Source organism: Phoenix dactylifera, chromosome 11 (assembly GCF_009389715.1).
Source record: "Phoenix dactylifera cultivar Barhee BC4 chromosome 11, palm_55x_up_171113_PBpolish2nd_filt_p, whole genome shotgun sequence".
In the NCBI taxonomy this organism is placed as follows: Eukaryota; Viridiplantae; Streptophyta; class Magnoliopsida; order Arecales; family Arecaceae; genus Phoenix; species Phoenix dactylifera.
In genome coordinates this window covers 26,905,660-26,916,600 of record NC_052402.1, presented here as the reverse complement: position 1 = coordinate 26,916,600, position 10,941 = coordinate 26,905,660, and the positions used below count along the sequence as shown (strand labels likewise).

The following is a 10,941-nucleotide window of genomic DNA, read 5'->3' as shown; positions in this document are numbered from 1 at the left end:
AAAATAAGAAAATTATTATATTTAGTTGTATTATGTTCCTATCTTTATAGGCATCTATAAATTTTCTTGGGAAGAGTTGACGTTTGAGAATAAAAATATCTTTCTATTTAATCAAAAAATAATTTATTAATATAAGATAAATATATATTATATTATATTATATTCATATTATCTATATATTATATTTATAATATACATTCTATTATAATATATTAAATATAATATTATTATTTAAAAATAATTTTAATTATGGTACAAATATAATATCGTATTTTATATAATTATTTAATATAGTACTTTTATTTTTCTTATTTTTGTAATCAAAATAAATCTTAGTATTGAAAATAATATATTTAAAGATAAATAAAATTATTAATTTTATGATAATAATAAATATATTTTGATAAATTTAATAATTCATAGAATTAATAAATAATTTTTTTATTTAATATATCGATAGATTTTGATATTACATGATAAGTAATTTTGGATACATATAAAATATCAAACAGATTATTCATAAATATTTTAAAATTTTAAAAATTAAAATTATTATACTAAATACGATGACCGTGTTACCCTACCGGTGATCTAAGGTGACTTATTTGGGTCACAAAACGCTACCGTTTGTGTAAATCCGTGTCTCCTTCCTCGTATATTCCCTTCTTCATCGCGTTTCCCCTTTTTTCTGTTTGGCTTCGACGGTCTTTCCCCCAGATCTTCGCCCCAAAACCTCCTGGCGATCTGCAACCATTTCTCCGCCGATTTCGCTGCGCAAACGCGGATTTCTTTAGATTTTTGGTCTCAATTTGGTGGAAATCTGGATTTCTTGAGGCGACTCGGTGTTTCTTAGTGGTGGTGGTGGCGGAGGGTTTAGGGTTCCGGCGGGGATGGTGGCGAGGATGATGAGGTGGCGGCCGTGGCCGCCGCTGATGACGAAGAAGTTCCAGGTGAGGATGGTGGTGCAGCGGATGGAGAGGGTGGCAGGGGTGGAGGAGGAGGAGGCGGCGGCCGTGAGGGTGACGGCGGAGGTGCGATGGAAGGGGCCGAAGGGGAAGCTGAGCTCGCTGCGGCGGTCGGTGAAGAGGAACTGCACGAGGGAAGAGGAGGTGAGGGATGGGGCGGTGGAGTGGAACGAGGAGTTCGAGAGCGTGTGCACGCTCACGGCCCACAGGGAGAACTCCTTCCATCCATGGGAGATCGCCTTTGCAGTCTTCAATGTGAGTTCTAATTTGAGCACTTTGACGTCTTCATTGATCTCTTTGTTAGATTTTACATATTTTCTGATCTCGTGTTTCGATTGTCTTTGCAATTGATCTTTCTGTCTTGAATGATCTCGTGCTTCGATTTTCTTTGTTATTGATCTTTCTGTTAGAGTGTAAGAGGTTTAGTTTCTCTGTCTATTTTGAGTATTATGATTAGTCTATTTGTTACCGCAACTATTTGATTTTGTTGAGAAGATGGTTGAATTTTCAATCTTACTCGCACTTTTGTTGGGGATAACTTTCTTTATGAATCTTTCTATTCGTCCAACCTTTTCTTGATTGAAAAATCTTGTTTTAAGATGTCTCTTCGTCTACATTAGCTATATTCTTTGTTTGGCTTTATCCATGTGAAACGGGTTTCTATCCTGATCTGTTTATAGGTGATATAATCCCTTTATAATGCTCTGATTTATTTGATACAGGTATTTATGAATATATGTTCCTTCATATAGAGCTTCTGTTTTGGTGCTAATCATTGTAAGGCCTTATAAATTATTCTCGATTGATATCTTTTTCAATAAATTTGAATCATCATCTGTATCTGGCTATGCATGTCCAAAGTTTTTTCCCTAAATTTTTGAGGCGTCCCAGTCCTAATTCCTATATGTTTAGATGTTTGGTTATTTAAAGAAAGGGGCTGAAAAATAGAAACTATATGTTTACAGTGAGGGAAAGAATCAAAGGGAAATTCGTAGTTCTGTCTTTTCAGGGATTAATTAATCTTTATTGTTAAAGGACATATCCGGCTACAAAAGCTTTTGCAATTGTAAAATAGAAATAATCACATAAGATCATAGTCTTGTAGTCAGCCCTCCAAAACCCATGCATGGCCGCTTATTTGCACGGACGTTTCTGCTGATTTAGCAGCAGCCGGCCTGGCTCCTGCATGGTCTGTGAATGTGATTTTTGGGATGCATGGCCAATCATGTGCAACCGTGTGGGCACATAAGTTTGCAAATGTTGATAGCAAATACTTTTTACTATTATAGATTGCACACTCATTTTTTGTTCACTATAATGTTCCACCTGTTTTCTTTTTTTTGTATTTCCTCATTATTATGTATTGTTCATGTTGGAGCTTCGAAAGGTTAGATGCCTAGTTGTATACAATTTGGGTTTTTGATGGTAATCTTCATCTAAAAATCAAGATATATCTTCCTCAAAAGAAATATGTGACGAAATTCTTATGATCCTTCTTGTTGTTGTTATTATGCATAAAACAGGATTACTTGAAACTGCATTGCAAATGGTCATGACTAAATCATGAAGGAAATCAAGATATGCTGAAGAAAGTAGTAAAATTTTTGTAGAACTAAAATGCTTAGCATTTAAATTTTATATTTCAAAGCCTAGGTTATATGATTTAGGATGTTTATTAGAGTCTAGTTGGAAAGTCAAGACATGCAGGTTAAAATTGTTCTCTATAAAGCGAAGATCTTTCGAGGCTCGTTTGACATTGTTATGGGTGGTAGTGCTTTTGTTTGTAGCAAGGTTTGCCGTACCAGTATCGGACCCCGTACCGGTGCCACTCTAGCATAGTGTCGGTACAGTAGGGTATGGAGTCCCTCGATACACCACCCGTATCGGTACCGAACCGGTACGGTATGCCCGGTATCGTTCGGTTCGGTACGGTAAGGTATACTATAGTTTTGTAGAGATTTTGGTAGTAGAGTTTTTGCTAGTAGAGCTTTTAATAAAAAGTTGTTTGCTATTTGGTAACTATATTTATGAAGAGCTGTAGAACTTTTAACGTGTGTTTGGTAATTAAACTAAGTAAGCACTTTTAGAATCAAGAAATTATAATAAAGGATATTTACATAATGCTTTCAATTGTCTAATTGTTGTACCATAAAAAATTATTATTATTAGGTATTCTTAATTTATATTTTTTTGATATTTAAACTAAATAATATATTAAATAATAATTTTTAAATTTATCATAAAAATATTTTTGTAATATTATTATATTACAATAATATTTTTATAATATACGTAATATGATATTTTTTTTAGTTTATTATAAACTTTGTTATTATATTTATTATATGATAGAAATATTATATTATTATAATTGTATATAATAATAATGATGATAATAATGAAATAGTATTATAAAATCATATAATATAATAAAATATAATTTTACATTATATTATATTATGTTTTATTATATTGTATTGTATTATTGTACTATCAAAAATTATTATTATAAAGTATATTCTAAATTAATTTAAAAATCGTCATTGGGACTCTAACATGGGTTTCTCGTCTAAAAAATATGCTTCTCAACACATCTCAATAATGCTTTTTCCAAAAAGCCCCAAATTGCAGTTTTTGTCTAGCAGACCTTGTTCAGCTTTTAGAAGAGTCAGAAGGCTGTTTCAATATTTTCACCAAATACTTCAAAAACATCCAAGGGCGCTTTTGGCCCTCCAAGGAGCATTTTTTGGCCCTCTAAAAGCAATGCCAAATGGGGCCAAATGGGGCTTAAACAACATTGATTTTAATTTACTTGGGGCTTTTCCATCCATTTTACCAACTTGACGAGGGAAATGCTGGTGACTCATTTTTGTATTAGAAATATGCTTATTATTTTATTCTTCGGCCTGATTGTCTGTGGGCGTGTATGTGGTGCATGCACATCTTGTCGATATAGAACATTGACCTCATTTTTCGTCTGATTTAGGGCTTGAACCAGGGATTGAAAAACAAGGCATCTGTTCTCGGAATGGCTTCCTTGAACCTGGCTGAGTTCACATCTTCAGCTGAACAAGAGATTGAGTTGAACCTTCCATTGTTGCTGCCTGGTGTTGCTAATGAGTCTCCTTCATCACTTAATGTATGTCACTTTATTTATTGTGCTGTTTCGCCTGATTATGTTATATGATATATGATATTTCTTAAGCATTCTTCTTATGTATCTGACCGAGATTGCTCATTTGATCGGTTAAGTTTACTGAAAAAGGCTAATGCTGCTTAACATAGTTGTGGTGATCATTCTTGTAGTTTGTAGCATTATTATATTTTCATTTTAACCCATTGGTCCTATTATGCTCATATTTAATTCCCATTTTTTACCAATCATAGATTTTGTGACATGGGAGCTATTTTTGTTGCAGCTGGTTCTTAGTGTTTTGGAATTGAGAGCATCCCAAGAATCGCCAGAGATGGTACAGAGGCCTATGGTGCCTGCTCCATTGTCACCTACTACCGGAGATGCTCTCTCTTCAGACAAAGATGAGCTTTCTGCTCTTAAAGCTGGATTGAGAAAGGTGAAAATTCTTACGGAGTTTGTGTCGACTCGGAAGTCTAGAAAGACAATCCAGGATGATGAAGGTAGTGAGGGCAAGTGCTCTGCTAGGAGTGATGATGCAGAATACACACACCCATTTGACACGGACTCTGTTGATGATGATCTTGATGAAGGAGAACTAGAAGATGACAAAGAGGACTCCAGTATTAGGAAGTCATTCAGTTATGGCACATTGGCATCTGCTAACCATGTTGGGAGTTCATTGTACCTTGACATGAGGACAGATGGAGAATATGAAGACTGGGTCTACTACAGTCATCGAAGATCTGATGTGGGTTATTCACATGCAGAGGAGCTGACATCATCTGTCCCTGAACAATCTATGTTGCAGGCTTCAAATTGGAGTATTCTCCCATGGAAAAAGAGGAAGCTAAGTTTTAGATCTCCCAAGGCCAAAGGGGAACCCTTGTTAAAGAAAACATATGGAGAAGAGGGAGGGGATGACATTGACTATGACCGTCGGCTGCTGAGCTCCTCTGATGAATCTCTTTCTGAAGGGGTATGCTTTCCTTGCTGCCATATATATATTTTTTTATTGCCTTTCGTCATAATCTATCTACATGATGATGGAAGAAGGATGTGCTTATCTGAACTTCATATCATTCTTCGATCTCAGATTTGATGTGCTCTCTCTCTTCTTTTTTTTTTGATATTAGTATGTTAAAACATGGCCTCTTAGATTGGATTTAGGTATTGAGAGGGTTGTTGAATATGCATTCATATTTATTGTTGTCTGGATTCTACCCGATTTATTTGTTGTCTCATTTGTCTATATACAGGAAGTAGTGAGGAGGAATCTTAAATATCTTGGTTGATTTTGTTTGCAGAGGCAAAAAGTGGACGAATATGGTGTTATGAGCTCATCAGTTTCTGATTTTGGTGATGACAATTTTGTGGTTGGTAGCTGGGAGTCAAAGGGCCTAGTGAGCCGTGATGGTCACATGAAGCTTTCCACCCAGGTCTTCTTTGCGTCTATCGACCAGAGGAGTGAGCAAGCGTCTGGTGAGAGTGCATGCACAGCTCTAGTTGCTGTAATTGCTGATTGGTTTCAAACCTACCAGGATACAATGCCTATCAGGTCTCAGTTCGACAGCCTCATTCGAGAAGGTTCTAGCGAGTGGAGGAACCTCTGTGAGAACCAGACATACCGGGAGTGCTTCCCTGACAAGCATTTTGATCTTGAAACAGTTATTCAGGCAAAGATCCGCCCGCTCTCTGTTGTTCCAAGGAAGTCTTTCATCGGGTTCTTTCATCCTGAAGGCAATGATGATACCAGTGGCTTTGATTTCCTGCATGGGGCCATGTCTTTTGACAGCATCTGGGACGAGATCAGCCAAGCTGGGTCAAATTTTCCCACTGTCGGTGGCCCTCATCTCTACATAGTGAGCTGGAACGATCACTTTTTTGTTCTAAAAGTTGAACATGATGCCTATTACATAATAGACACACTTGGTGAGAGGCTCTATGAAGGGTGTGACCAGGCTTACATCCTGAAATTTGATGGAAGCACAACAATTCGCAAAATTCCTGGTGAGAAGAAGACTGCTAACGGTGAGACCACAGGAGCTGGTAATGATGGTGTGGATGGTTCAACAGGAGAGCAGCAGAGTGTAAATGGTGCTTCAGAGGGGGAGCTTGTCTGCAAGGGGAAGGAGTCCTGCAAGGAGTACATCAAGAGCTTCTTAGCTGCAATTCCAATTAGGGAACTGCAGGCTGATATTAAGAAGGGGCTGATGTCTTCGACACCTCTCCATCATCGACTCCAGATTGAGTTCCACTACACGGAGCCATCCAAGGAGGTGAGTACAGCAGCATTGCCACTAGCAGCAGCAGAGGCAGTTCCTGAGTTTTCATGGCCATTGGAGCTGGTAGCAGCATTTAACATAACACCTGAAGTTGTAATTGTATAGAGAATGGATAGTGAGTGCTTGGAGGAGGGCTGGCTGTCCTTTGTTTAACTTGGATTAAAGTCACATAGCAGGTAGCTGCTTTATTTGAGATGGATGGGTTAAAGCGAGAGAGCCCATCAAAGAGTGGTCCTATCTTTTCTATTTTTCTTTTTCTTGAATTGTTTTTAGCTGATTCTGTGCTCTTGTTAAATTGTCTAACCCTAGTGTCCGACAAACTGTAGTGGTGTGTTAGTATCCTTTGTTAATGGACGGACTCAATGTTTACGACTTGTACAAGCTGTTGTTTCTTAAAGTTTCTTTACTGATACTGTTTGGAACCTAGGGAGTCATTCAGATCTTGGAGTTATGAATAGGCCCATAACAACTGGAAGATATAGAGCTTCTAATGGTTTTGTTATCTTAATGCCCATCTACAAAAAGCTAAATGCTTGTCATGAGGCCCGGTTTATTTACTAGAGGTGCTCTCTGTTCTACGTATTTCAACAGGCAAATTCCCCCAACTATATGTCAAAGAAGCAGCTGTAGATTACACATTTATATGTGATTTTCTTTTTTGTTGATACAAGAGAAAACTAGGTTTTTCTTGGAGTAGAAGCACCAACGCGGTCAGCATGCATGGGACCCCTAATATCATCCTGTAGTTATCATCCCATCACAAAGTTCTGGTTCATAGCAGTGGCTGTTCAAACAATCCATATGTGAAGCTTTGAGATCAGAGAGGCAGAAATCTGTAATATGTCATGAAGAATAGGATGATAAGGAGTTCAAATCAGAAAGAGACGAAGAAAGCTGCCATATCTCATGAAGGATGGGATGATAAAGCAATGGCCCCTACTACCTACTATTCTGTTCGGAAGCAATCCATGATATCCTTCAAGCCAAACATTTGGACACTGAAACTCCATAATAGTAGCCTTGATATTGTGCCGTGCACCCCTTAGTTCTGCGACAGGTACAGTAAAAGAATGACAAGGCTGGATGTCATGGCGGCTATTCAGCAGTTTTTCAGTTTGGCGGTGATATCCTCAGATTGGAAGAGAATCTTTGTTGCCCTGATTCCGAAGCGGTAGGATGCCTCGGAGCCGGGACACTTTTGGCCGATCAGCCTTTGCACCACATTGTATAAGGCTACGACCAAGATCATGGTAGTCAGATTGAAACAGATCCTCCTGAGACTTATCAGCCCAGAGCAAGGAGCGTTTGTAGGCGGACAAAACATTTTTGATAATGTCCTCATTGCTTAGGAATTCATGTTTGATCTCAGGAGAGCCCCGAACAGGAGGAGCTTGACAAGAATAAAGCAAGACATGGAGAGAGCCTACGACAGGATGAGCTAGGAATTTGTTTCTATGCTCTACAGGGCTTTGGTTTCTGTGACATGGATCAAATGGGTACTAGGCTGTGTCAGGTCTCCTTTCGCCATTCTGGTGAATGGCTCTCCTTCGAGTTCCTTTGAGTCCACTGGTGGGCTTCGACAAGGGTGCCCATTGAGTCCATTTCTCTTTATTATATGTGCAGATATGCTGTCTAGAGCTCTCCAGCACACTGTAGACACACAAACCTTGGAGGTGGACAGATCAGTACAGGAGTCTCCCCCAATCTCGCATCTATTTTTACTGACGATTGCCTATTGTTGGCTCGTGCGACGAGGTAGGCCATGCGGACTATTAGGAGGATCCTCTGGGATTATTGTGATGCCACTAGGTAGCGGGTCAACCTGGCAAAGTCAGCTGTGTGCTTTAGTTCGAAGACCAAACCTCGAGAGAAGGCCTCCATCATGGAGATCTTGAGGGTTGGTAAGCAGGAGGGGGTGTTGAGGTACCTAGAGGTCCCGATCTTGGGTCACCACATCCACAACAGGGATTGTTCTTCCATTGAGCTCAATATCAGACAGAGGCTAGAGGGGTGGCAGATGTATGCACTTTCCATGATGGGTAGGGTCATCCTGGTGCGGTCAGTACTCTCCTCCATTCTGATTTACCTACTATCGAACTCCATACTTCCGATGGCACCACTAAGGACTCTGGAGCAGATACTCAGGAACTTCATTTGGGGGAGGAGGGAGGGTAGAGGACGTATGCACTGATATCTTGGAAGGTTCTATGTCAGCCAACTAGGACTGGCGGATTGGGGGTGCCATCTCTACTTGCGATGAGGGAGGCCCTTGCGGCGAGACATGTTGCTAGATTTTTATTCGAGCCGGACAGCATATGGTCCTCACTTTTGAGGGCCAAGTATAGGGCCCTTTCGGCGTCGATGAGCTCCCAAGCTCGACGTCGCAGTTCACCTATTTGGAGGGAGATGTGTGCCAGAGCTTCACTTGTGCTACCGGCAACCAGATGGGCCATTGGTGACGGTCGGTCCGTCGATGTTCTTAACGACCATGGTGGACATGACCCATTTAGCTGGACTCAGGGTCAGTGATCTGCTTGTTACTGATGAGGATAGATGGAGAGAGAGGCTAGTCCGGGAGGCCTTTGGAGAGTACTTGGCGGAGCTGATCTTGGCCATCCCCGTTCCGCTCCGGGAGGAGTCTGACAGACTGGTATGGGTGCCGACAGGGCGATCTAGGGTGCGGACCAGAGACCTTCATGCACTGTTCAGGAGGGAGCCATCTCAGCAGATTGATGAAGGTTGGATTTGGAGAATGCGGATTCACCCAAAGGTGGCATTGTTCATATGGAAGATGGCTTGGGGTTGCCTACCAACCAGAAGGATGCTTGTGGGACGAGGTGTGCGGATCACTCCACACTGTGAGATGTGCCCGGACTCTGACGAGACCAGCTCCCATGTCATCCTCAGATGCCCCAGAGTTGTACAGATCTAGGAGTGATCCTCTACTCCTCTCCCTCAGGCACTGGAGTCAGCAGAGGACCACTACACTATTTGAGGGACTCCATGAGGACACCGGGCTCTGTTGAGGAGGGGATCCGGAGGGCATACCTGACCTATCATATTTGGCTGGACATGAATGCCTGAATCTTTGAGGGCAGTAGATCGGCGCCGAGGACGGTAGTGGACAGGGCGCTTCGTCATGCAACAGTGATCATCACGGCTACCACGTCGAGATCCTCTGAGATGGCCACAGACATCTGCGATACCCGTCACGCTGTCATAGTGCCCAGGTTTGTCCTCTGTTTTTGGATACCCCCACCGCTTGGTCATCTCAAAGTCAATTTCGATGGCGGCATGGCGGCGGACGGAGTGCATGAAGGAGTGGGATTTGTGATTAGAGACCATTATGGCAGGTTGGTTGCGGCGGAAGGTCGACGCATCCTCGGCTTGACCGTTATAGAAGTGGAGCTTCGGGCCACCTGCGAGGGCATATCCTATGTGAGGAGAGTTCTAGGAGCTGATAGGGTGTACCTCGAGGGTGACTCCTCTATGGTGATTGGATGGATACAGAGAGTCGACCGTTATAGGGATGGACATCCGTTGATTGGCGAGACTCGCAGACTGGTTAGAAAGATAGAGTCATTTCAGACAGCACACGTGTTTCGGGAGGCAAACAAAGCTGCAGATTGGATTGCCTCATTTGTTGCTCCGCATTCCGGAGAGTTCATCTGGACTAGAGCTGTCGATGTTCCTTTTTCCTTGTACCACTTTCTTTCTTCTGACTTGGCCAGCTATACCCATTTGAGAGTTATATGAAATGTCATTTTTACTTTAAAAAAAAAAAATGACAAGCATATCACAGTGGCTGGATTTTGCCCGTGCGGTCCATAATTACAAACCCTGCCCCACCTTTGCCTTGCCTTGCCTTGACCCCATCCAAGTCGACCTTCAAGAAACCATATTGGGACGGACACGGGAAAGTAAGAACGGTAAGTGGTAAGGTAGGGAAACGCAGGCACTCCAAGGATCCCCAGAGATAGGTGATGAAGGTACGTTAGTGGAGGTAGACAAGTGTTTTTAACCCACCAGATTCAATAGGAGACTAAAAAGATAGCTTCAAATTTTGACATGCTTAACCATTCCATGCCTCTTGTTCCAATAGAAGGTGGTGGCAAGCGGGTTAGCAAATTCACCTCATACTGCTTGGTGGGGACAATCAAGAAAGATGTGATATGGTTTCCACAGTAGGAAAACACCTGATGCAATTTTCAGAGGTGTTAAGACCACGGCCATCAAGAAGCTCAAACTCAAGAGGAGATTTACTAGGAGGAGGAAGTAAGCCATGGATGTTGGAGCTGATACCGAGAGTCCATTACCAATAGACCAATGAAAGGAACCCACAAGCATGCGTGCTACTTCACATATAGCCTTTCCAGCCCCGCGAGCAATGAGCTGGTCGTCTATGTAAATCCTAATCACGAGGGAAATTATATTTAGCTGACACCGAGATGAGAAATTATTAGTTGGTGCTAATAATAGTATTTAGCTGATACTAATAATTTCTCAACGCGTCGAGAATTAGAACCAGGGCAAGCCCAAAGAAGCGATGTAATATTTT

At 41.2% G+C, this 10,941-nt stretch overlaps 1 protein-coding gene across 1 annotated transcript; it reads left to right on the top strand.

Annotated features, from left to right (window-relative positions):
* The first annotated feature begins 618 nt into the window (after positions 1 to 618).
* LOC103718962 lies at positions 619 to 6,805 on the top strand. Its single transcript, XM_008807986.4, has 4 exons — positions 619 to 1,220; positions 3,952 to 4,104; positions 4,385 to 5,077; positions 5,406 to 6,805. Exons 1-4 carry the CDS (start codon positions 891 to 893, stop codon positions 6,486 to 6,488), a joined length of 2,259 nt encoding a protein of 752 aa, XP_008806208.2. The 5' UTR covers positions 619 to 890; the 3' UTR covers positions 6,489 to 6,805.
* The last annotated feature ends 4,136 nt before the right edge of the window (positions 6,806 to 10,941 follow it).